This window comes from Salvelinus sp. IW2-2015, linkage group LG4q.1:29 (genome assembly GCF_002910315.2).
Source record: "Salvelinus sp. IW2-2015 linkage group LG4q.1:29, ASM291031v2, whole genome shotgun sequence".
NCBI classification, from domain to species: Eukaryota; Metazoa; Chordata; class Actinopteri; order Salmoniformes; family Salmonidae; genus Salvelinus; species Salvelinus sp. IW2-2015.
This window is the reverse complement of record NC_036842.1, coordinates 57,134,060-57,159,992: the sequence shown is the minus strand read 5'-3', so window position 1 is coordinate 57,159,992 and position 25,933 is coordinate 57,134,060. Positions and strand designations below refer to the sequence as shown.

Genomic DNA, 25,933 nt, shown 5'->3' with positions numbered 1-25,933 from the left:
CCAGCAGGTGCCACCTTTTTTCTTTGTTCCAAGTCAATGATTACATGTGTGCTGTACATTATGGGCTCTCAGTCTGTGCTTTAACAGATTACTTCAAACTAGAACTATAGAACTATAGAACTGTCCTCCTCAACTGTAATGCTTCCATGCTGTAAGCAAGACACTCTTCCTCTCTCCTCCTCCGCCTCCTCCTCCTCTCTGAGTGCATTTAGAGACAGGGGCCTTCCTCTCCGGCAGCAAAGGCCTCCCCCCTCTCTTTTACAGGCGCTTGGCTTGTGTGTAGAGGCCACTGGTCTGCACTGCTGAGCTTAGCTTAGTGTGTATGTGTGTGTGTGTGTGTGTGTGTGTGTGTGTGTGTGTGTGTGTGTGTGTGTGTGTGTGTGTGTGTGTGTGTGTGTGTGTGTGTGTGTGTGTGTGTGTGTGTGTGTGTGTTTGTGTGTGTGTGTGTGCGTGCGTGCGTGCGTGCATGCAAGGGTATATCGATGTATCCGTATCTGTCTGTGTGTATGTGTGTGCGTGAGTGTGTGTGTTCTGCCTCTGCTTTGCTTGGGTTCCCACCCTGATTCCGTCCGGGGCCCACTCCCCTCTCCCCAGCTCCTCCTCCTCTCTCTTTATCCCTGTGCCCCGGCCCCAGAGCAGTGATTAAGTCATTCGTGTGCTCTGTGACTCACTGGGACAGCTCTCTGTCTGACCCACTGAGGTATAAAGAACTGGAGACCGCGTCCAAGGTGTCCGACCGTTGTTGTCAACGTAATCTACTCACGTTCACATATGCCGATTCATGGACCGTCTATGTCCAGGTTGCATCCGGTTTACGCAGTCCAACTTTACATGTGCATACAGGGGCTGCGGTCAAAACGTGAATTAGACAGCCCTCGGACCTCAACCCTCAGCCCTTGAATGACGTTTGCCATCGTCACAACCGAGTGTACCTTAAATGTCCCTTGCCCAAGCGAGGGAGAGTGATGATCGGTGGAAATCTTGTTGAGCCTGAAAACAACCAATCTGAAGCTATTGATGTACCTAGCAAGCTAACATAGCTAGCTAGCACTCCTGTCAGGTAGCTGGCTAGCTAGTTTTATGGTCTTTTATTCCAGTAAATTTCAGAATTCCCAAAATATGTTTATGAAGTCACTTTGAGCATCATATTACCATTTGCCACCGCTAAAATCAATGTCATCTGTATATTTTTGTCTCACGTGCCGAAAATGCAGCGTGTTGATTCAATTTGACACTTTGCGGCCAATGGAGTTTGACATGTGACTACAGTTTGCTTTGAATTGTTGGTCTTATCAACCCCAGAAGTGATTAAAGTTGTTCACTCTCGCCCTCGAGCTAATTTGAGGGTCGATGGAGAAACTTTTGTGAATTGGACCGCCACATAAGATGTCAATCAGTCTGCATCCAGTTTCGACCGGGATTCTCCTGAGGGAAAGTGGCTAGCGCGAGGGCTGAGGGGGTAAAAATAACACGATTGGACCGCAACCAGGGAGGGGCGCGACGACGTCATCACGTCATCCAAAAACATGGCAGACATTGGATGAATATAAAATGTTAATGATGGGGGAAAAAATCAGCCTCAGCGACAATTATTTGAATAATTCAATGGATGTTTTGTGCACAAAGGTAATGACTAAAGTGTCTTATTAGGAATTTTCCAGTCTGACTTCTCTATGTGGCCACCTAAAGAAATTCTTTTTGAACCAGAGACTCAGTTAAACTGCAGTACAAGACTGAAGGAGCAGTCGAAACCATGCTTCTAGACCGGAACCCTGGCCCCTTGGTCTGATCCTCTGTCCCCCATCACGTACACAGCTCCAAACAAACACAGGCTCTAAAGAGGAAGCACATTGCCAGTCCATAGCACAGCGATGGTTAGTTGTAGTGTTTCCAGGCAGCACAGTGTCCAGGCCAGGAGCTCGCCAGAGGGCCAGGGGCTGGCAGTAACCTCAGTACTTGTGAACCAACCGTGGTTTCTACGGCGACTGTCCCCAATGTATCCTTTCTGTGTCCCTTTGTGTCCTATTTTCCTCCCTTGTCAACAACATCAACAAAGGCCAAATGCTTACTTACGAGCCCTTAACCAACAATGCAGTTTAAAAAAATACTGATAAGAATTAGAAATACAAGTAAGAAGGAATTAAAGAGCAGCAGTAAAATAACAATAGCGGGACAATATACAGGGGGTACTTGTACAGAGTCAATGTGCGGGGGCACCGGTTAGTTGAGGTAATATGTACATGTAGGTAGAGTTATTAAAGTGACTATGTATAGATGATAACAACAGAGAGTAGCAGCGGTGTAAAAGGGTGAAGGGGGGGGGGCAATGTGATTTAGGTGTTCAGGAGTCTTATGGCTTGGGGGTAGAAGCTGTTTAGAAGCCTCTTGGACCTAGACTTGGTGCTTCGGTACCGCTTGCCGTGCGGTAGCAGAGAGAACAGTCTATGACCAGGGTGGCTGGAGTCTTTGACAATTTTCAGGACCTTCCTCTGACACCGCCTGGTATAGAGGTCCTGGATGGCAGGAAGTTTGGCCCCAGTGATGTACTGGGCCGTTCGCACTACCTCTGTAGTGCCTTGCAGTCGGAGGCCGAGCAGTTGCCATACCAGGCAGTGATGCAACCAGTCAGGATGCTCTCGATGGCGCAGCTGTAGAACCTTTTGAGGATCTGAGGACCCATTGCAAATCTTTTCAGTCTCCTCAGGAAGAATAGGTTTTGTCGTGCCCTCTTCACTACTGTCAAGGAACTTGAATCTCTCAACCTGCTCCACTATAGCCCCGTCGATGAGAATGGAGGCGTGCTCAGTCCTCTTTTTCCTGTAGTCCACAATCATCTCCTTTGTCACGAGGAGAGCTTTGCTAGTGTGCCCTAGCACTGTCTGTACTCTCTCAGGCTTATAACTCCATTGCTGTGTCATGTGAAATTTGTTTTGTGGTGCACTCGCCTCCGTTTTAAACACAGATTGATGTAAAAGTGTCCGGCTACCACATCCAGAAATGTTTGGGTCCATTTGGTACGGCAAGACATGACAAACACGCAGAGGCCAGGCAGTGGTCAGCTTATGCGAAGGCCACACTCTCACACCCACTCCATACAAGGTTTATTCCTCCATACAGGGTGTAGCGAGCCATCCTGTATGGCCCCGGGATGTTGACTGGTACCTGCTCTCAGGGAAAAGCTTGTGCCTTCCTTCCCTTCCTTAGTTTCCATCTTGGACACTGTCACAGACACTTGCCACTAAACTCCATTAAACATCTGGTTTAATATTCCCCTATTCTTCTCCCCAGACTGTTCCAAGTTCATTGAGGTTTTTCTGGTCAGTCCAATTTTCCACTGGCAGCAGAGAAGGCTATCCCAGGGTGGTTCTTCCTGGAATCCTGTCAGGACTCTGGGGCCTGCTGCCTCTTTAGCCTTTTTCTCTTTCATAAACCACATTCCTGTTCATCAAGCGGGGTCTCCGTGTACACAACTCCCATTCATACTGTACATCTCTTTGAGCATCACGTCCAGCACACCAACACAGCCTTGAACATCTGGCTTATCAATACAAAATAAATCACCTCACGGATCAATGATGAAACTTCATCACCAACACTACTCCATCAAACCTTACACTCACTGATACTCAGAGACTCAAACACAGAAATGGGGCATCTCAAGGTTGCAGCATCAAACATCAAACATCTCCTCCATGGAAGCAGTATCAACACATGTTATTCTGCTAGCTAGTCCAAGCATCAAGCAACTCCCTAGGGTCTTGGGTCTGCAAACATTCCTTGCACAGTTGTAAACAGTCTGATTCAAGAATACCAGTTGTGTGAATTAAAATGTGAATAAAGACATGCAAGCATGATGTTGACGTCATTGTGTGATGGATAATGCTGATTCCCACAAACGGAACTCCCGAATGTGCATAGGATCACTGCAGCAGAATAAAGTGGGTGCTGCTTTCCTACCATTTTCTCTCGTTACTAGACTAAGCACTCTTAGTGTTGGCTGGCAGTTCCGTGCAGGGCCATAACTACATATGAGGACACCGAGGTCTGGGACCTCCGTAATTAAAAAAAATATATATAGAAAAAACAATATTTTGTACACATCTAAATATTGCTCCCGGCGTCGATCAAAGCTCAGAACATTTATACTCGTGATCAACTGACTTCTGATTGCGCCTGCCTCTTTGCGAATGAGTGAGACACGAAACAAACTACCCCAACTACCCCAAATGTCTCCGGGCTCAAGTAGGCAACTAGAGACGCTGCTGACAATGTGTTTGCGAGATGCTGGACAAAAGGCCATTTTAAAACCGACCCACGACTCCTGTGTACAGACATCCCCCAAACAAACAAAAACTGACTCTCGGAGAATGAGTGGACAACTGGTAAATAGCCGCTTATATGTCAGTCAGTCAGGTGGCTAGCTGCCTTAGACACTTCTATTGTAGTAACATTTAAGGGCTCAGGCTAGTATTACTTAGCCAGCTAGAAGAATGAACTAAGAAGCTAACATTAACCAGGAGCACAAAAAAATGGCTACTAAGTTCTTATAATAACTTTGCTTTACAGAGAGTAGATTACCGAGACAGACAGTGATGTGGCGCTCATTGGTGAGGCTGAGGCAGACTGCAATGCATGCAGGAGGAAGCAGAGGAAACAGAGAGAGAGAGGAAGCAAGCAGAGAGAGAGGTTTGTAATAGTGGTTCCTAAACTGGGGGTCAGTCCCCATGTGGGGTCCCCTGAGAAAATCTGTCAAACAGGTTAGTAACTTTAAAAAAAAAAATATATGTTTCAATATGATCATCTCGACATGGCCTAGGCCTACATTAAAATGCAATCAAAATGCAAAAAATACAGTTCAAAAGTTGTCATTACCTTTTCGTTTATATCGGTGGTTGTTCATCTTATCTCGATCACCCACTGCAGTTTATAGTTCATCCGTTACCCACTTTTGTTTTACCACTACATCACTGATATTAATACAGAATCGTAAGTAATATTGTAATAATTCATGTTTAAAGTGATAAAACGATCATCTGTGTGCTCCGTTGATGTCTGTTTGTGCGGAGCTTGATTAGTGTGGCCTAGGAATACACACGTGAACACTATGCAATCTATGTAAAGATTTGATGATTTTATGCAATTCATCATTACAACCGACTGAACAGTTACTGATGCTACGTGTCAGTGTGAATCATTTCTCATATTTCCCCTCTTTCAGGGTTATAACATTACAATTGTATAGGTAATAGGCTATGTGTTTGTAGATCGACTGAGGTGAATGAACCTACAGCAGCCAAGGTGATAATGGCTGGGGTAGATTTTGCTTGTTTTTCCTGTTTTCCAAATAGCATTTTAAAGTTGTTTTATTGTATAGAAATGCAGTAAATGAGCTTCAACATTCAAAAAAAATTATCCTGGGACCTCACTAAAACTCAAACTCTGGTTCCGGCCCTGGTTCCAGAGCCAACAGGGGGTGTCAACCAATACCAGCCCACCCAATCATCATCATTTTCCCCATGACCAGTTTTAGTGCAGGCAGAATGGGCCCAGAAACAGGCCTGCATCTATGGCACAGGGAACCACCCTTCCTACCCTGGAAACTCCAGTATCCATTCTGTTTTTACCATTACACTGCCCCGCCGTGTGTGTGTTCGGTGTGTGTGTATATTTTGAGTATGTGTCTCTTTGTGTGTGTCTGTGTACATGTGACTTTGTGTGTGCGATTCTGTGTGTGTTTCCGTGTGTGTGACTGTGTGCGTGAGGTGGGGATAGCTCAGCAACAAGATCTCACGGTTTTACCAGTTTTAATTCAGATTCTGATGTTTAACCATGTTTCTCCAAACGTCAAATTTTGAAGTTCCGCCAAACGTCAAATTTCGAAGTGTTTTTTACACCCCAGATTGCTCCTCCTACTCCACATCATTCCAAATAGTTAGGTTAAGGGTTAAAGTTTTTGGATAGGGTTAAACCATCAAGTTTAGGCATTCATTTCGAATGGTTAAGGGTTAAGGTTTGCGATATGGTTAATACCCCAAAATGCAAAATGAGTGTCTACCACTCTGATTGATCACACATATTCACAAATTGGGGGTGGGAACATTGTGGTGATTTTCAGGTGGACATGTAACAACACCCTGAGTGCATCGGACACAAACCAAAACATCTATACAAATGTAACAGCACATCGAAATAGACAAACACGTTTGTGGAATTTATTTCCCCACAAGTTCATCTGACTCTGGGGAAATAGATAAAAGGTCCTCATTGCCATAATCCCGAAGTATCCCTTTAAACCCAAACCCACTTGATGGTAATAGTGCTCACTGTTGCCCCTAGTGGCCAGTTTTGAAGGCGATCCCCGATGTCCACAGGACATGCACAGACATCCAATTTCGAAGTCAATCTGAGCTTTAAGTAACCACAAGCTGGCAGGTCACATCTCTGTTGGTAACCAGGAAGGCTGGTGGTTGTGAGTCATTCCTCATACAGTACATACGGCAGGCAGTGGGCAGGCAGTGGGCAGGCAGGCCAGGGCATTAGCAATAGCAGCAGTCATGGCCGGGGCTAGCTCCAGCACGGACTAGCAGCCTCCACTGGCTGTGACCACAGTGTTTGGGGCTGTAAAATAAGAACAATTAAGCAGTGATTTTACGTCTAGTAAGTTTCTAAACTGTAAAATATTTATTTGCTTAGGCAAATAACGTATCACTTTTCACGTTTGAGGTATGTCATGTTTTTTCTGTAATTTGGCTAAATACATTGCAATATGGAGTGGCCACACATTGCTGAACATCAAGATATTTTCCCCTTCCCTCATGCTGGTAGCCTGGTACAGTAGGCCATGTGGACCAGACAGCAGAAAGTATACCGGTCCGATCATAAACTCTCCTTGATATCTGAAATACTTGATTAATAGTATTCACATGAGACGGAACAAACATCAGAGTAAGAAGAAAACACAACCATGAGTTCTACAGCGTGCTTGCTGTGACGTTACAGGCAAAGTATGTTACGTAAAAGAAACAGGAACAGCCATGTAAAAAAAGAAAAGATCCCCCACTCCCCCTCATAAATGCTTAGAGGCCCACTAAAACCCACTGGTTAGTCACCAGTAGCGTTTGTTCTCCCTCCACCCTCTCTCTTTGACGCGCAGAGCCTCTCTACTCTCTCTCACATTAAGGACGGCTCAGGGGACACCTGGGTCACTCACAGTGACAGCACAGCGCCCACGGACCCTTTTAGAGCACAGCAGTCTTTTAAAGGCTGAGCACTGCCTACTGACCATGGGACAGCACTAGTGGATGCATACTTGAAAAGGGATGGTAGAACAAAACATCTGTGTTGACGGCCCTGAACAATAAATCTCATTTGAGACTACATATGTCACACGGCATCACTTTTGCCTGTTGATTGTCCTCTGACCTTACGCGTACATGGCCTTAGCCTTTACCAGCAATACTGAAGTCCTAACCACTGCAGACTGTACTGTAGACAGAGAGAACACCAGAGAGGGAAACCTTTGCTGCCAGGCTACTACAGACAGAGAGAGAGAGAGAGAGATAGCCAAGAAAATAAAAGGAAAGTAAGTGCACTAAGCAGCCAGGCAGACCTGCAGACCACAGCTGTAGTAATGTGGGCAGCAATACAAGGTGCTCGAGGAGAGGAATTCAGCACTTTGGACAGCACCTAGCTACAGTACTCTCCTCTCTCCACTCTGCCTGGAATCACAGCACCGCATACTTGGAGGCTGTGCTTAAGGACTTTGTGGTCTGCGCTGTGACCATGTTACTAAGGTGCAGGAGGGGAAGGAGGGAGGGACGCAGGGGAGGTCTTGCCTGGAGGGTTATGCCGGATTTCCGTGTCTAGATCAAGTGTGAATAGAATAAAAACGGGAGCAACGAGGTCACAGTACACACCAGCTTCTATAGTGTTCAGTTGTCATCGTTGTAGTTCTACAACTATTTAACGACCTTACTCTCTCTCCCGTCTCCTCTTCTCAGGTAGCCGGGAGGCTGCGTTCACGTACGCTATCACGGCCGCTGGCGTAGCCCACGCCATCACGGCGGCGTGTAGCCAGGGCAACCTGAGCCAGTGTGGCTGCGACCGGGAGAAGCAGGGTTACTATAATCAGGAGGAGGGCTGGAAGTGGGGAGGCTGCTCGGCAGACATCAAGTATGGCGTGGAGTTCTCCAGGAGGTTCGTAGACGCCCGCGAGATCAAGAAGACCACGCGCCGGCTGATGAACCTCCACAACAATGAGGCAGGGAGAAAGGTAAACACCCACATAGAAGAAATGCATCTTTGTCTTTTTAGTTTGGTGTCTGTGCGCATGCATCCATGTGTAAACACCCTAGGCCTGAGAAAGAGTGGAAACCTACAGACTGGTGGCGGGAACCCCTGATTGGGTGACGTGCTGATTGACAAGTCCCAGTTAGCCTCTCAGCAGCTTGTTTTGCTTTAGCTCAATTACTGTTTTTTTCCCCCTACTATAATGGGGTGTATTTTTCTCTAGGAGTGATCTGGCACACTTGGGCCATGTTTGTTTGCTATTAGTCATCCCAGAACACAGAACAACATGAACCATAACAGAGAGAGGGCGGGAGGGAGGGTAGAGAGAGAGACAGAGAGGCATAGTGAACAACAGAGAAAAAGGAAGAGAGAGATGTAGAAAGAAGGAGTGAGAGAGCGCAAAAATGACAGAAAGATGACAGAGGGAGAGAGAGAGAGCGAAAGAAAGAGCGAGAGAGCCTGACTGTCTGCCTGTGCTTCTCTGGCATTCTGGTGACAAATGGATCTAATTAATAAGTTCAGGGTTTTATCGTGTGCTCGCTGCTCGCTGGGGAAGCGGAGCGCGGCCGGCCGCCAGCTGCCAGATGGAGTTCTGCCATGGCCCTCCATCCAGCCCTTTCATGGAATTATGAAGTGTAAAGTCAGGAACAGGATATTATTGCAGTTCTCTCAGCCGTACCAAAAACACAGCACTGCTATTTCACTGCACCCATTCTGTTTCTGAAAGCACAGCGACAATGGTGGAGTTAACGCAGGCAGACTGATATGAGGGGATCGCGGTCAGGTGACCTGTCTGCGTCTGAGTTAGGCCTGGCAGAGGTTTGGTATGGATGATGCGATTCAATCAAACACACGCTGTGGAAACTGGAGTTGTTGGGGGAAAATGACTTTTTCTAGTGCAGTCTGTTGATTAACGAGACAAGAGGGAAACTCAACTAAACATATTTCCAGTTTGAATGGCTGCATTTTCACAGCACAGGAATAATGTCCTTTTCTTTACAGTGTTTGGGGTTTGATTGAAGCTGGCCCTAGACCATTTAACGAAATACTCTGGTGTCTAACAAGTTTGAGAGTCTACTACTCTACCACTACAAAGATCGCTCTGCATCTAGAACATTCCGACACAAACACTGTAGGCTCCAGTTCTGTAAATCCCAAATAAATACAGACAAACCCATGGAATTATTTAGTCTCTCTGTTAGTTTGACCAGAGATTTATTTCGCAGAAATCTGGTCATATCTGACTAATTGGTAGCAGACAAGAGGTTTGATGGACACAGTGTAAAGTAAATGTTTCCAACCATTCAGTCAGTCTGTTTCACATAGACAATCATTGTGGGTTGTGCTGCCGTACTTTTTTGGAAATCCTCATTCTGAATCACCATGTGTGATGAGATTGTTGGTTGACCCTCAAATCTTTAACCTTCTCCCCACTCTTTCAATCGAATATCTGCTAATGAGGGATTTCAAATCACATACAGTGTCAATGTAAGAGTCTAACGGCGTGTATTAATCGATAACTCAGCGTACAAAGTGTCTGATAGAAGTGTCTGTAAGTGTCTGATAGAAACGATGACTACTGCTGGCAAGGCATCGTGCCAGGAAAAAAAACTGCTCTGGAAAAATGCCCTGCCAACAAAACGGAACATCTTATACAACAAATACATGCTTGGTTCTTACAAGTAAAAGCGCCCAATTAGGTTGAGAGTCATGTTAAGACTACTACAGAAGTGTTAATGTATTCCATGTCTCGTACAAGAGCCACAGTCTCTTATTTCTCAATTACTTTATCCTCTCTATTCTCTACAAAATACAGTTTGTACTGTAGTGGTAGAACGCAGTACTACAGTAAGTTACTAGAAGCCTGTTGTAGAACAAGGATTGTCTCATTCCTGACACTAAACTGCTGTGGACACCACACAATATTTCCCAGATGCCCTAGGATTAGGCATTTAGTAGGAGTTCTCTCCTACACTGTGTGCCACATGTTGGAGCTGAAGATGAGCTTGGTGAGGGCGTGGGGTAGGGGAAATGAACCAGTGCTAGTGCATTTCAAAAACGATTCAGTTTCTAAGAGATATGTCTGCTATCTGAACATGTAAGAGTGTTTTGATTCAAGATAAGAGACTTTGAAGTGTTGGTTTTGGAGGATCTGTTTTATTGCGACATCCAGTACTTCATGCATCGAGCTTGTTCATTTAAACACCATGTTTCTTTACTTAATAAACCAAACCATGATCCCAGTGTACACCGTGATCCAGATGCAAACAGTTAATGGTCATCTGTCGAGGATGTCTTCCCAACGTATCTGCAACAAATAAAATAGCCGAATGATCCACATTTAACTCAAGTGTAATGGTGTATGGTTATATGAGATTTAGATGTATTTTCCTCTGCTTTTGATGTGGTCTTCAGGAAGGTAGGGATAATTACATGGTAGAATATTACCAGAAATTGCATTTTTCCTCGCTCTACGGCCCGTGAGGGGGTCTTATCCCCAGGGGGTGGTTTGAGTTAATGAAATATATTGAAAAAATATATATTGTTTTGGGAAAAAAATTGGTGGTGGAAAACAAACTCAATATATTTTAAAATAACTAAAACCAACTCAAAATTGTGTAGTAATGATAATGGACCTACATTCATACAGTTTCTGAACTGTGTCCAGTTCAGCAATAATCACCTAAATGAAAGCTAGACAGTCAGGGACCATAGAACATTTAAAAAACGATAGTTATAGAACAATTTCTTCAGATTTTGATGGCGAGGGAATATAACACATTTTCAGTGCGGCCCTCCAGACCTCGTTGAAGACTGAATACGGCCCCCGGGGCCAAATTGTTTTGACAATCCTGCTCTACGCTTAGCCAGGATGCGAATGTTTGACCCTTAGACGTAAGTGGATGTGGCACAATGCACAGAACAAACAACAAGTGTGAATTCAGATAAAACAAAACTCCCCATTCTATAACACAATATTAAGTAAAATACTTCAAAACAAATGTGTTTGGAATTCCACAGATCTGTCATTGAAAACGGACATCCGTTTCCACTTCCAAACAAAGAGTGCATTTACCAACCATCTGCTGCCAACTCTTGGTTATTCATTAATAGACCCAATATTGAACTCAAATAAATATGTCCTCTTCACTCAGATTGTCTCTTGGTCTTTCTCTAAAGGATGTATATGTAACACTGACGAGAAAACAAACTAGGAAAGCACTGGTGTGAACTGTGAAGCTGACGTTATATCAGAGAAATACCAGCTTCCATAGAAACATGCCGTCCAAACAGTGCTGCAAATACAACATAGACAACAGTTGTCTTTTTCGCCCATGCAACAGTGTGGTATGTTCCCAGACTTTTATTTAAAGAATATTAAGTAAACTCTTATAAGGAGCGATGTTTAAACTTGATGGTTTCAAGTATTCAAGTATGATTATTATCTGAGTATGTCCTTTTAAAAATGTCAAGGACGTTTTTAAAGCATTTTGATTCATAAGTATCATGACATTTCTCATACTTTTACCAAGCCCAATGGAGGATTGTTGGACAGAATCCTGTCACATTTTCACCTTGCATTAGACGACTGTATTCACCCTATTTTTTTCCTATTTTGTTGCCTTACAACCTGGAATTAAAAATAGATTTTTGGGGGATTTGTATAATTTGATTTACATAACATGCCTACCACTTTGAAGATGCAAAATATTTTTTATTGTGAAACAAACAAGAAATAAGACAAAAAAAACAGAAAACTTCACCTATTCACCCCCCCAAAATCAATACTTTGTAGAGCCACCTTTCTCAGTAATTACAGCTGCAAGTCTCTTGGTGTATGTCTCTATAAGCTTGGCACATCTAGCCACTGGTATTTTTTCTGATTAAAGGCAAAATTGCTCCAGCTCCTTCAAGTTGGATGGGTTCCGCTGATGTACAGCAATCTTTAAGTCATACCACAGATTCTCAATTGGATTGAGGTCTGGGCTTTGACTAGACCATTGCAAGACATTTAAATGTTTCCCCACTCGAGTGTTACTTTAGCAGTATGCTTAGGGTCATTGTCCTGCTGGAAGGTGAACCTCCATCCCAGTCTCAAATCTTTGGAAGACTGAAAAAGGTTTCCCTCAAGGATTTCCCTGTATTTAGCGCCATCCATAATTTCTTTAATTCTGACCAGTTTCCCAGTCCCTGCCGATGGAAAAACATCCCCACAGCATTATGCTGCCACCACCATGCTTCACTGTGGGGATGGTGTTCTCGGGGTGATGAGAGGTGTTGGGTTTGCGCCAGACATAGCGTTTTCCTTGATGGCCAAAAAGCTCAATTTTAGTCTCATCCGACCAGAGTACCACCTTCCATATGTTTGGGGAGTCTCCCACATGCCTTTTGGCGAACACCAAAGATTTTTTATCTTTAAGCAAGCTTTTTTTCTGGACACTCTTCTATAAAACCCAGCTCTGTGGAATGTACAGCTTAAAGTGGTCCTATGGACAGATATTAAAATCTCCACTGTGGAGCTTTGCAGCTCCTTCAGGGTTATCTTTGGTCTCTTTGTTGCCTCTCTGATTAATGCCCTCCTTTCCTGGTCCATGAGTTTTGGTGGGCAGCCCTCTCTTGGCAGGTTTGTTGTGGTGACATGTTCTTTCAATGAATAATAATGGATTTAATGGTGCTCCGTGGGATGTTCAAAGTTCCTGATCTTTTTTTATAACCCAACCCTGATCTGTACTTCTCCACAACTTTGTCCCTGACCGGTTTGGAGAGCTGCTTGGTCTTCATGGTGCCGCTTGCTTGGTGGTGTCCTTTGCTTAATGGTGTTGCAGACTCTGGGGCCTTTCAGAATAGGTATATATATATATATATATATATACTGAGATCATGTGACACTTAGATTGCACACAGGTAGACTTTATTTAACTAATTATGTGACTTCCGAATGTAATTGGTTGCACCAGATCTTATTTAGGGGCTTCATAGCAAAGGGGTGAATACATTTGCACGCACCATTGTTCAGTTTTTTATTTTTGGGGAATTTTTTTAAACAAGTTTATTTTTTTTCTCACCAATTTGGACTATTTTGTGTATGTTCATTACAGGAAATCCAAATAGAAATCCATTTAAATGACAGGTTGTAATGCAACAAAATAAGAAAAATGAAGTGAATACTTTTGCAAGGCACTGTAGTTATTACCAAACACACTAAAATAGTATCTATTTGTTGTCTCAAGAGGTAATTAATTAGAAGTTTTGATAAAGGTGCGGTGGTTCAACAACATTTGAGAACAGCTTGGTCTTTTATTACAGACTCCGATCTTAATATGATATTATACCAAGGGCCATCTTTTCTCACTGACCTTCTGTTGACTGTTTTTCCATCATTCATTTAGCAGAAGAGCTAGGAACCTCTTCACCCTGGCCTTGGTTTCTGTTTCCACCCTAGTCAGGTCATTCCAGTATTTTAAAGCTGGGCCTGCCACAGGAATGCAATGTAATGTCATGTAACGCCATGTAACCTCTTACGACACTCTCTTCCTGTGTGTCCATGCAGGTCCTGGAAGAGCGGATGAAGTTGGAGTGTAAGTGTCACGGCGTGTCGGGCTCCTGCACTACCAAGACCTGCTGGACGACCCTGCCCAAGTTCCGAGAGATCGGCTATATCCTGAAGGACAAGTACAACGAGGCGGTTCATGTGGAAGTGGTCCGGGCCAGCCGACTACGCCAGCCCACCTTCCTCAAGGTGAAGAAGACCCAGGGCTTCCGCAAGCCCATGGAGACCGACCTCGTCTACATCGAGAGGTCGCCCAACTACTGCGAGGAGGATGCGGCCACGGGGAGCGTGGGTACCCAGGGGAGGCTGTGTAACCGCACCTCGCCACACACGGACGGCTGCGACCTCATGTGCTGCGGCCGGGGCTACAACACGCACCAGTACACCAAAGTGTGGCAGTGCAACTGTAAGTTCCAGTGGTGCTGCTTTGTCAAGTGCAACACGTGCAGCGAGAGGACGGAGGTGTTTACCTGCAAATAAAAGGGTTTGGCATAACGGACCTACAGTACGGTACTATGACGGGGAGGGGCGTAGCAGGACTAGTTGGATGAGGAGGAACACCCCCAGAGGAAAGATAAATGGACATGTCTTGGAACAGGAACAATGAAAGATTTTACAATAAAAAAGGAATGGAATTTTTCATGTCAGCTCTTCATGGCATCGTTTTGCACAGCAGAATCAAAATTTGCTTTTTAAGAAAGTAAAGGCTAAATATCAATAGGTAATAATACTACCCCAAATCTTTGACTGACTGAGACAAAATAATGTGTGCTCATGTAGTGATGTATTCAAAGTGACTCTAAAAGTTGGGACTACAGGAAACAAATTGTGCCTGGACGGGAACTGTGCATTGCACTCTGGGATTTGTAGTTCTGTTTTTCCCAGAATGGCTTCTAAATGGAACAGAAAGAGACTGGAGATGTGGTAGAAAATGACAGTAACTGTTGAGGGATGAGACTCTGGGAAAGAGTCATCTAAAAGTCTTCTAGTAAGAACTCTTTGGAGTTTTCTTTTGTTTTTCCACAGAGGGAGAGAGCAGAGGTGAATATTTTAGCCCCCAAACAGGAGGTGTTTTCTTTTTGGAGCTGTGTAGACATGAAGAACGCTGTGTTAGCGTGGTGCCTTGGGGCGCACCGAAAGCTGAGTCTCTATAGTAAGCCCTCTGCTGCCAACTGGAACAGAGTATGTCCGTTTTCCAGTCACACTGGAACTGTCTGTTTGAACACTGAAAATAAATGGTTTATTTATGTTATAGTATCTTAAAACAAAGCACTAACGGGTAGAAATGTCTTTTTTGTACTAAGTGTAAAAAATACTTTTTAGAAAACTCTGACTGAAGATTTTGCGTGTCTTTTAGAAAATGGTACCCATCCCACTATCAATCCCCCTTTTTTTCTAAAATGGTTTCATTGCTATTGGTGTGTTGACTACAACAACAACAAAATCAACATTAAAGTTCATTTTACAATTAGAATCAATCACATTGGTTCTATTTTGCTGTAGCATAGCTTTTGTTTGCAGTCATTTATGAATCAGATGGTAGGCCTACATCCTGTCTGGGTTATTTTGCATTTTCAGGCAAAGACAGTAGAAAGAGCACCCCTTTCTTAACCGCAAAGATCCTTCCTCAATTCATTTAACGTGATATTGACATGTTGCTGCATGTGTTGTCGAGAGACGCCTCAAATGAAAATCATATTAACTCCAATTTGACTGAGTTTTGAAATGTATTACAAAGAAAAACAAGACTAAGAATCAAAGTGAGTGAAGTCTGCTGGTCTCGAGAGGAAATGCAAGGCGTCAGCCAATGGCTTCATTCATTCACTGCATACAAAGCTGTGATCTCATTCTCATCTGTATTCATTGGTTGCGGTTATGCTATACAAAAGTGTCCGGTTACATAGAGTTTCAGTGACGTAAAACATCAGAACACATCATTTTGGCACTTTATCATAATCGATCATGATGCTCATCATCTATTTTTTAGTGCTTAAGCTTCATATGTTGATATGAGACGTTTTGAGACGTTGTTTTTCTGCTGATTTGAGATCATGACGACGCAAGGTTTACTTCTCAGACAGGCCAGTTTCTTTCTTGTTTCATTTTCTTGGATTTTCATGAGATAGACAGATCTGTCATTGTGTGCACAGTAAATAATAAACGTTACAATTTAGGTAAAAGGTGCTGTTTTATTGTAGTATCGATGTAAATCTAGTGCTTTCATCGTTTTCAATGATGGTATCAATGTAGGTGCTACTCAAATACAATAGTAGTTGAATTAACCGGATAGTCTGCTGACTAAAGCAAACTATTTAATGCCGTCTAGACCTGAAAGTTTATCAAATGAGTATGTGTTCTAATATTGATTAAAACCCCTGCAGCCTGTTACTATTTCAAGATACAGTATAAACTCACAAACCAGGGGATAAACGTGTGAAAATGATCCGATTTATCTCTCAGATAGTTTCTCATCGCTACACCCACATATTAGAAAGACTAATCCTGAAGTTACTGATTAACATAATTGGAGTCAATTGTTTACTTTGCCATGTTTGAGTTCTCTACAATATCCAGAGAGTTATCTCATTTTTTATGGCAGAAGACCATATATTGTTTGGCCCAAGTGCATGTTGATTCACATAATATTGCGTGTCAGTGCTCATCTCAGTTGCCCATGACAACTGTTCCACCAAATATCCAAAGGGCTTATTATTTGGGCTCTGACTCTCTGCAATGGAACACATTCTTAATATGTCTGGCCATTGTATGTAGAGATTTTAAGCCGCCATTGTCTATATAAAAAAAAATCCCTTATTCAGAAGTTCCAACCACCGCGAATATGGCTATTGGCGTTGCGAAGGAAGCATAAATCATTAAATATCATAAATAAATAAATCAACCAGCTTGCTGACTTTGACAGTATTTTGTACACAGCACATGTTCATAATAATCTGTGGTTCGTCTGTCTTGATTATGGTACGCACAAAACAAAAGTAAATGATCTCTCGCGGCCCATCGCTGAGTCAGTCAGTCACATGCGTGCAGCGAGTGGGAGAGCAAGTGGAAGAGAGAGTCTTTGGGTTTCCTAAAGCTTCATAGGGAGTTCTTGTGTTGCCTTTTCTGGGTAATTGGGGTTGTCTGGCTTGGATTGTCAGAGCAGCCTGTAAAGCCACATCTTCTCACTCTATCATTGAATAATCGGTCTAACTCAGTCACCATTTGTTGCACATGTTCTTGACTGTATGCCTGCTGTAGTCAATATATCACAATTTGATATGAGATACTATTAAATCAAAATCAAATCAAATGTTATTGGTCACATACACATATTTAGCAGATGTTATTGCGGGTGTAGTGAAATGCCTATTATTGATAGTGTTGGGGAAGCTACTCTGAAAATATAGTTTACCAATCTACCAATTACTTCACACTGGAAGAAGTTAAGCTACCCTTAAATAAACATATCGTTTACTTCACTAAAGTTACTTTGAAAAAGTAGTTCACTACATCCAAACGACTTTGTGAGAAATTATCATAACTAAATCTTGAAGTGTCATAGAATACAAATTGCAAGAACGGATCTCTCTGTCGTCAGATGTTAACAGTGTAATTTAAACTATTAAGCACTAAATATATGTTTCACGGGAGAATTAGGTAGATCTGATGCCGAAAAAGAAAGGAAATTGTTGCCTACTTCACACATATTTTATTGAATTTTTGCAAAAAAAAGTAGTGTGTAGGAGTTCCAGTATGTAGCGTGGCAAAAAAAGTAATTAACTGCTGAAAACACTACTAAGATGAACTACCACAAAGCCACTGCAAAATGTAGGTTATTACTAGTTGAATACTATTACCCAACACTGATTATTGATATCAATAAGTACATTTCAAGTGTTATGGATGCCTTTACATGTTGATGGAGTACCTGTACAGTGATTACCTCAACCTCAACCCTCTGAACCCTCGCCATACTCTCTGTGTTGGCAGCATTGGCCCCTAGAGTCACTAAATACTATAGGCCATTTAAGCAGACACTTTTATCGAAAGCTACTTACAGTCATGCGTGCAAACATATGGGTGCCCTGGAAATCAAACCCACAACCCTGGCGGTGCAAGCGCAACTCTCTACCAACTGAGCCACACAGGACCACAAATAGGGAAGTGGAGCTCCATGCAAATTACCTGTGCTGAATAAGAAGTGCCTCATTTGGCTTCTTGCTTTTGGACACAAACGAGTGTCATTCTTTTGTGAGTGTGTTTTTCTAGATGGATGGGAAGGCTGGATGGAACAAGGATGTGCATGTGCAGTCGGAAACAGCAAGTGAGAGAGAGTGTGGGGATACTGTTAAGGAAGTACAACATTGGGTCAAGCTAGCAGTTCTGTGGAGGAGAGAAATTGGTGTGAATCACATTTATGTTGTCTTTTCATAAACGGAAATTCTTGTGTTCTCTAATAGTTAATAGTCAAATCCACTTAAGATCAGATCAAAAAGTAAGATAAAAACGAATAGCCTACTCGTCTTTGAACCAATTCATTTGTTGGTAATTGTTAGTTCCCTTGTTGGTTGTTGATAGTTCATTTGAATGTTGAATGGATTCTAATATGGACTCTGAAAGTCATTCACCCAGACTTGGGTTTGTTTACTTAGCCCAGCTTGAAATTAGCATTTGAGGAACTGAAAAGGGTTATGTCATTTTCTAAATATCCATGACAGATTGATGGAGTAATTTGGATGAATGTTGCATTTAAAATTGAGAACTTGTTATTTTAGCATTAGTTATCAAATCAAATTGTTTTTGTCACATGCTTTGTAAACAACAGGTGTAGACTAACAGTGCAATGCTTACTTAGGGGCTCTTGCCAACAATGCAGAGAGAAAAATAATAGAAAAATATCACAAGGAATGAATAATCAATGAGTAACGATAACTTGGCTCTATACACAGGATACCAGTACCGAGTCAATGTGCAGAGGTACGAGGTAAATGAGGTAGATATGTACATATAGGTAGGGATAAAGTGACTAGGCAACAGGATAGATAATAAACAGTAGCAGCAGCATATGTGATGAGTACAATGAGTTAGTGCAAAAAGGGTTCAATGCAGATAGTCCGGGAAGCTTTTTGGTTAACTATTTAACCAACTATTTAGCAGTCTTATGGCTTGCGGGTAGAAGCTGTTTAGGGTCCTGTTGGTTCCAGATGGTACCGCTTGTTGTGCGGTAGCAGAGGGAACAGTCTATGATTTGGGTAGCTGGAATCTTTGACCATTTTTTAGGGCCTTCCTCTGACACTTCCTGGTATAGAGGTCCTGGATGGCAGGGAGCTGAGCCTCTGTGGTGTACTGGACCGTAAGCCCTACCCTCTGTAGCGCCTTGTGATTGGATGCCAAGCAGATGCCATACCAAGCGGTGATGCAGCCAGTCAAGACGCTCTCGATGGTGCAGGTGTAGAACTTTTTGAGGAATATTTTCAGCCTCCTGGGAGGGAAGAGGCGTGTCGTGCTTTCTTCACGACTGTGTTGATGTGTGTGTACCATGTTCATTCCTTACTGATGTGGACACCGAGGAACTTGAAGCTCTCGACCCGCTCCACTACAGCCACGTCGATGTGGATGGAGGCATGTTCGACCCTTTGCTTCCTGTAGTCCACGATCAGCTCCTTCATCTTGCGTTGAGGGAGAGGTTGTTGTCGTGGCACCACACTGACAGGTCACTGACCTCCTCCCTATAGGCTCTCATCGTCTTCGGTTATCAGGCTTACCACCGCTGTGTAGTCAGCAAACCTACTGATGGTGTTGGAGTCGTGCACGGCCACGCAGTCGTGGGTGAACAGAGAGTACAGGAGGGGACTAAGCACGCACCCCTGAGGTGCCATGTGTTGACGGTCAGCGTGGTGGATGTGTTGCTGCCTACCCTCACCATCTGGGAGCGGCCCGTCAGTTATCCCAGACATAACAAAAATAAACATGACATTTACTTGGGCCAAATTGAGATAAAAAACGAAATTACCAGAAAATTCCAATACAAAATACTGTTTAAATCCAATACATAAAAATGGTGTCAACATGACTATTTTTTACATGATTGTGAGTCATAATCAATATGTCCATGGTTGTTGTTGAGTTTTATGGTATATTTTACATGTGCTATATTTATATCTACTGCTTTGGAACAGACAAGGGTCCACCTTTATTTGTACATATTATGGATAAATTGATATAAAGACAATATTTATGAATAAGTCTATTTACAGAACAGTGGAATATTTTGACCTTTGTACAAAATATACTCCAGAACGACCAGTTGTTTTTCAAAAGTACATTTTATTGAAAACAAATCTCATAATATTTTTTTTTTTTTCATGATGTGAAAAGTATAAATGGTTGCTGTGTGTTAAACGTAATTTTGATTCAGATCTTTTTATAAAGGGGCGCTACATACTGTGAAAAGAGCCATGCTACTTTATTCATTTGGTGGGCGCTCCCACTCGTTCTCCTGTATGTGAAAAACATAACAGCTGGGCAGCAGAGCAGAAGTAAGATGTGTTTTGTTAGTTGTCTGAAACCCTGGGGACCGGAACCACATACGCCCCCCATACTATACCCTTGATGGAGAAAAATACATCCATTTGTTTCTGAAAAACATTAAAAAAATATGAGATAGAAAAACAGACTGCTGTGTGCGTGCCTTCTTGTAAAGCAGCTATTGTTTAGTTGACAGAATCATTAGTTCATTGGGTTATATTCTGCAAGCTAATGCATCTGGTCTAATTCACACTGGGAGAGCGCGACGTGTCTGCTTTTCCAAATCAGGGACCGGCTGGGGGAGAAAGAGTTGCAAAGTAACACAGCCATTGAAACAAGTGAGAATGGACACTGGTTGTATCTGCTCCCATGACCAGCCCACATCTATGGTCATGATTAAGCGTTTAGAGAGGGGACAAACAAGAGGGGGAGGTCCGATCCGATGTACACCATTTTGGCAAGAGAAGCGGATCCTTTAACTTAAAGATGGCTGAGAATGTGTCCCAAATGGCACCCTATTCCCCATGGGGCCTGGTCGAAAGTAGTGCACTTTGTAGGGAATAGGGTGTCATTTGGGATGAACTCGGAGTCTAAAGAGCATAAGAGGGGCCCAAAAGGCTGCCAAGTCTCATTTGAACCCAGTCAGATGCCCACAGAGCATAGAGAGGATGAAGAGAGGACAGGAAGCTGGACACCCACCCTCGTGAGGTCCTGATCAAAACGAGGGAATGTTTTCGCTCCTTTTCTCTGAAAGTCTCTGCTGCTCAATGCCAAATGAAGTGCCTCCGCAGATTGACACTGCAGTGTTATCCTCCTTCAGCTGACAAACATCCTGATTCACTGCTGCTGGAAATGGGGCACCGTTACCACCTATGGTCTAATGGGCCTGAGCCAGAGGCACATGAACCAACTGTCAGCTTCAAGTATCAGAACAGCTCAGGCCTCAGAGAGGCCCTATGTAGAATAGATATGGGGTGGACACTAAAGAGGTAACAAAGACACACTAGGCGGTCCTGCCTCACACAGAACTCCCGGAAAAACACCAGTCTAGATGCCAGGGTGTCCTGTCTTTTCCTTTAACATTTCTGAATTCACAAAAGCACTATAGATTCCTAGCTTGGCTCAGGGGATATGACTCCACCCAGTCATTTGTAACTTCAGTGAAACAGAAGAGAACCTTTGGATCAGAGACCCAACCCTTATAGATAAGACACAGCTGCAGCGAGGGAGAGAGGAGAGGGTGGCGAAAAATAAATTACCTCAAAACCAGAAGGGGGGGGGGGGGGGGTTAAAATCAAGGAGTCGTTGGAGTTGACATTTGAGATTATCCAGGGATCCAGGGAGAAGAAAGGAAGGACTGTTGTCTTCCAGACACTGAACATCAATTACAGTGTGCCTGGGAGACACATAGAGGACATATGTAAAATTCCCTAGAGTGATGTATCATTCTAAGGCATTCTTCCCTGTCTTGTTTGTTATTCGAGGAACATGTTGGTTTTGGATGAGCTCATAAGAGAGTCTGAAGGCACTGCCGTGCTGCTGAACCCCTCCGTCCTGGTATGATAGCACACTGTAACAATGATTTGGGAAGTTTTACAGCATACCAGGCAATTTGATTGTGATCTTAGTTTGACTTACACTTACAGTGTTTCTGTAAGAAAGGTAAATCAGCTGAAGTCCAAGGATCACCATTAGCTCAAAAATGTTTTTCAGTTCTAAAATGCATGTTGTCCTATTATGTGATCTAAGAACACACCAAAACTCATGAAGTCTACTTGCGATAAATGAAATCAACAGAAAAAAGGTACCTATTTGAGTGCAACAAAGATTGCAACAGTTCTAAAATCAATGTGGTCTTTTATCTGCTGTTAGGTTAGAATGGTGTTTCTCACCAGTTCTTTTACATTGTTTTGACTGCTCGTCTTACTGAAAGACCGTCATTTTGAGGTTTCGCATCATCTGTTTGATATTAGTGGCGAGGAACACATGGCTATTCAAAGGCAGAGGCCTGAGTGACATCATAGACCGCATGGCGAAGCCGGGATCATATCGTCAGAGCCCCCAGTCAGAGACTTCTCAAACATACCTGACAACATACGCTACCCTGCGTCTTACTACATTGATCTATTGGTGTAGTCTTCATCTATGGGATTTACCTTGGATTCTCCCTCAAAGAGATTTCAATGACCTGCATTTATTCAACAGTACCACGTACTACAGTATATGTAGTCTTCTTGAGTACAAACTTTACCACACAATACTTGTGTTCAGAAGGCTACATCCCTACATGCATAATTGCATCAAACGGTCAACCGATATCAATGAATTGCATATTCATCCTAAATAATCATTGCCTTGTTGAGACTAACAAAAACACAAGGTGGGGGTTTTGTGATTGAATAACAGTCTGAACAAAACTCTAGAATGTTACTGTAACATGAATGTGTAATACATTGATATATTACATACAAATACAACATGATTTACTCATATGTTTCAGGGGGAATATGTTAAATAATGGATATTTAATAACTATATGTAACTGAAACTGTAAATAATTTCAGATTCGTAGATATTGTGAAAGTGAAAGTTATATGTACTGTATGTGTGGAGACGAGACATTAGCCTAGGGAGTAATGACGCCCAATTTGGCCAGCACACCTGTTTATGTTGGACAGGGGCGGTAAGCGGTGCTTGTAAAATACGAGCGAGGTTAATACTTATGCTGTGACGCCCTCAGTCAGGCCCCACAGCTACAGTAAGGACAACATCAGCGCTCCTACATGACAGGATGGGTCTAACCCCAGGCTGAGCAGAGGGGGTGTGTGTGTGTGTGTGTGTGTGTGTGTGTGTGTGTGTGTGTGTGTGTGTGTGTGTGTGTGTGTGTGTGTGTGTGTGTGTGATAGAGAGAGAGAGAAAGCAAGAGAAGAGGAGAAATAAAATAGGAGAGCAGTACATTCTAAACTTCAGAAGAGGGAATAAGAGAGCGAGAGGAGGAATGAAAGAGAGAGGGGAATGTGTGACTGTATCTACAGTTAGTCTGTATCTCTTAGTGTCTATATGCATGAGTGTCGGTATATGTGTGTGTGTCTGTGCGGAACAGACAGACAGATCCCTTAGGGAAGTGGGTTTCTACATGGAGACATTGGTGGGGAGAGTTCGAGGACAGCCCACACGCGCTTTGTGCAGCGCGGCTCGGTGTCCAGTGGTTGGCTAGGCCACGGCTTCTCCTTGAGGATATTTCCTTCCTCGCGTTTTGTTTTCATGAAGTGAGGTTGGGGTTCTAAAAGCAGACAACCCTTTTCATAGCACATCCATTTAAACTGCCCCCCCTCCTCTAAACCCCAAGCCCACCCTCCTCAAAAGAAACAGAGGACAAAATGCTTTGGAACTCACCAGTGACTGTTGGACCAGTAACAGACATGTAAAACACCAGAAAACAAAACGCCATTTTGTCAAAGGTAATAATGCTGGAATAAAACGGGAACAAGAAAGAGAGACAGAAAGGATGGAAGGAAGGAAGGAAGGAAGGAAGGAAGGAAGGAAGGAAGGAAGGAAGGAAGGAAGGAAGGAAGGAAGGAAGGAAGGAAGGAAGGAAGGAAGGAAGGAAGGAAAGAAAGAAAGAAAGAGAGAAAGAAAGAAGCAATGCTGTGTTTTCTAGCATTTACAAACCAAGTCCAAACCATAAAATGGCCCAGAACGCCATGCTCTGAGTGATCTGTTCTGAATTGATAAAACAACATCAATGTGCTACACAGCTGAGACCACAGAACTCGATACCCCACAGCCCAAATCCCTGGACATTTGGAAAATATTTAAATTTTCAACATTTTGGTTAGCTCTCACAGCACGCGAGATGTTGTCAACAAGCAAAAAAATTATCTGCCGACATTGAAAAGACATCTGACTTTACATTCATTTCAATGAGGCACTTTTGGCAATGGTTAAACTAGAACTCAGATACAGTTGAAATGTTTGGTATAAAACACTGATTAAGGAATTGATTTACAAAACATTGTATATGACAGCGGCTACATGCCGTTGCCTCGTGCTGGTGCTGGGTTGGAGTAAATGGTAGCTTGTGTACAGAGATGGGTAAACTCCAGTAGTGAGCATCTCCTTTATGGGTCTGACTGGCCTGTCTGTGGAAAGAATACCGGCGGAGGTGGTGATTACAGCCGAAGCTACTGATCTGGGTCACTAACTTGGAAATAACTGTTTAACCCCCCTGCTTTTCCATGGGGATGGAAGGTCTAAAGACACAAACACGACAACACCACAGTTCAGCATGAGGTTACCACGACATATAGGCCTACAGTATGCAATGGAGGTTGCGTCATCTCACCATTCAACTCTCATCCTGGGTGACGGGACAACTGACTCACTATACTACATGATTCCCTTGCCGTCATTACTTTCTTGGATAACAGAGACATCGTTCTGATTCAAACCGTTGTCTGCTTTCAGCCAGTTGGCGGTGTTCCGTATGAAAGTAAAATACGAGTGGACTTGTCTATCTCTATCTTCAGAAGATTGATGGCTAACTCTTTCTGTCAGCAGAGCACACCACACCGATGGAAACATCAGAGAGACCGGTCGCCGCCCGGCGCTTGTATATTTCGGTCTCCATCTGTGTCACAGGGTTGGAGCTGGCTGGAGTACATGCCTTTGAATATGTAGGGCATTGGACATGAGCGTCATGTGGTTTTGGAGAAGTAAAAGGATGGTTGGGTTGTAATCCAGTCCCCCCCCCCACTCCTCCTCCACCCAGTTTTCCCCTCTTGTCTATGCTGGTCCTATTCACCCCCCCCAATCCTCCGTCCCCCCCAGCCCAACCTCACCAACCCGTCCGCTTCTAGCCGCAATCCAGAACCCTAATGCCTGACGGATGCACATAGGTCGCACTGATGATCTAACAGAGCCCTTTGGTCCATCGCTGGGCCTTTGATCACAGCGTTGAACCCCATCTCCCTCCCCCAGCCACCTCCCCCTCTCTGCCCTCCGTGGATGAGTGTGTGTGGGGGATCGAGTTACACCCTCCTGAGGAACAGGCTGCTGACATCTTCTGGCAACACGTGTCTTTGTTTAAGGCTCTCCTCTCCGCAGGCGGACAGCTCTCGTTCGCTCTGGCACCGTAGACACTGCTTTGCCAAGCTCTGCTATGCCCTGCCCTGCCTGGTTGCTACAGAGGGGGGATTCTGTACTTGCCTGTACAGCCTGGGGAGGACAAACCTTAACGCTCAAGAAAGGCCCAATACCTCTGTGTCAACTTGTTTATATTGTGTGTTAAGATGTAACTTCACTGATCAGTGAAACCTAACCAAACAGACTACTTGAATGAAACTCTGGTGCACAGATAACATGAACTGGACACAAATCAGACCCTGCGATACAGTATGTGATTTGATGCCCCCCTGCACACATCCCTCTCCCACTCAAGATTCACACAAGACGGGAATAAGCCGCTACTTGTTTCTGGATTGCTCTGGCAGGTCACCCGGTGATGGGTGAACTCACAATGAATGAATATTTCACATCCTCCATAATACTTTTTTCCTTAAATCTTGT

General features: G+C 43.5%; 1 protein-coding gene across 2 annotated transcripts in view; it reads left to right on the top strand.

Moving 5' to 3' along the window:
- Nucleotides 1-20,504, top strand: part of wnt7bb (wingless-type MMTV integration site family, member 7Bb) — a 39,097-nt gene extending 18,593 nt beyond the window's left edge. For both annotated transcript variants that reach the window (XM_023985137.2, XM_023985136.2), the window contains exons 3-4: nt 8,001-8,272; nt 13,841-20,504. In XM_023985137.2, the coding sequence (XP_023840905.1) occupies nt 8,001-8,272; nt 13,841-14,320 (752 nt within the window). In that variant the 3' untranslated portion in view covers nt 14,321-20,504. The remainder of the gene's footprint in view (nt 1-8,000; nt 8,273-13,840) is intronic.
- Nucleotides 20,505-25,933: the final 5,429 nt, after the last annotated feature.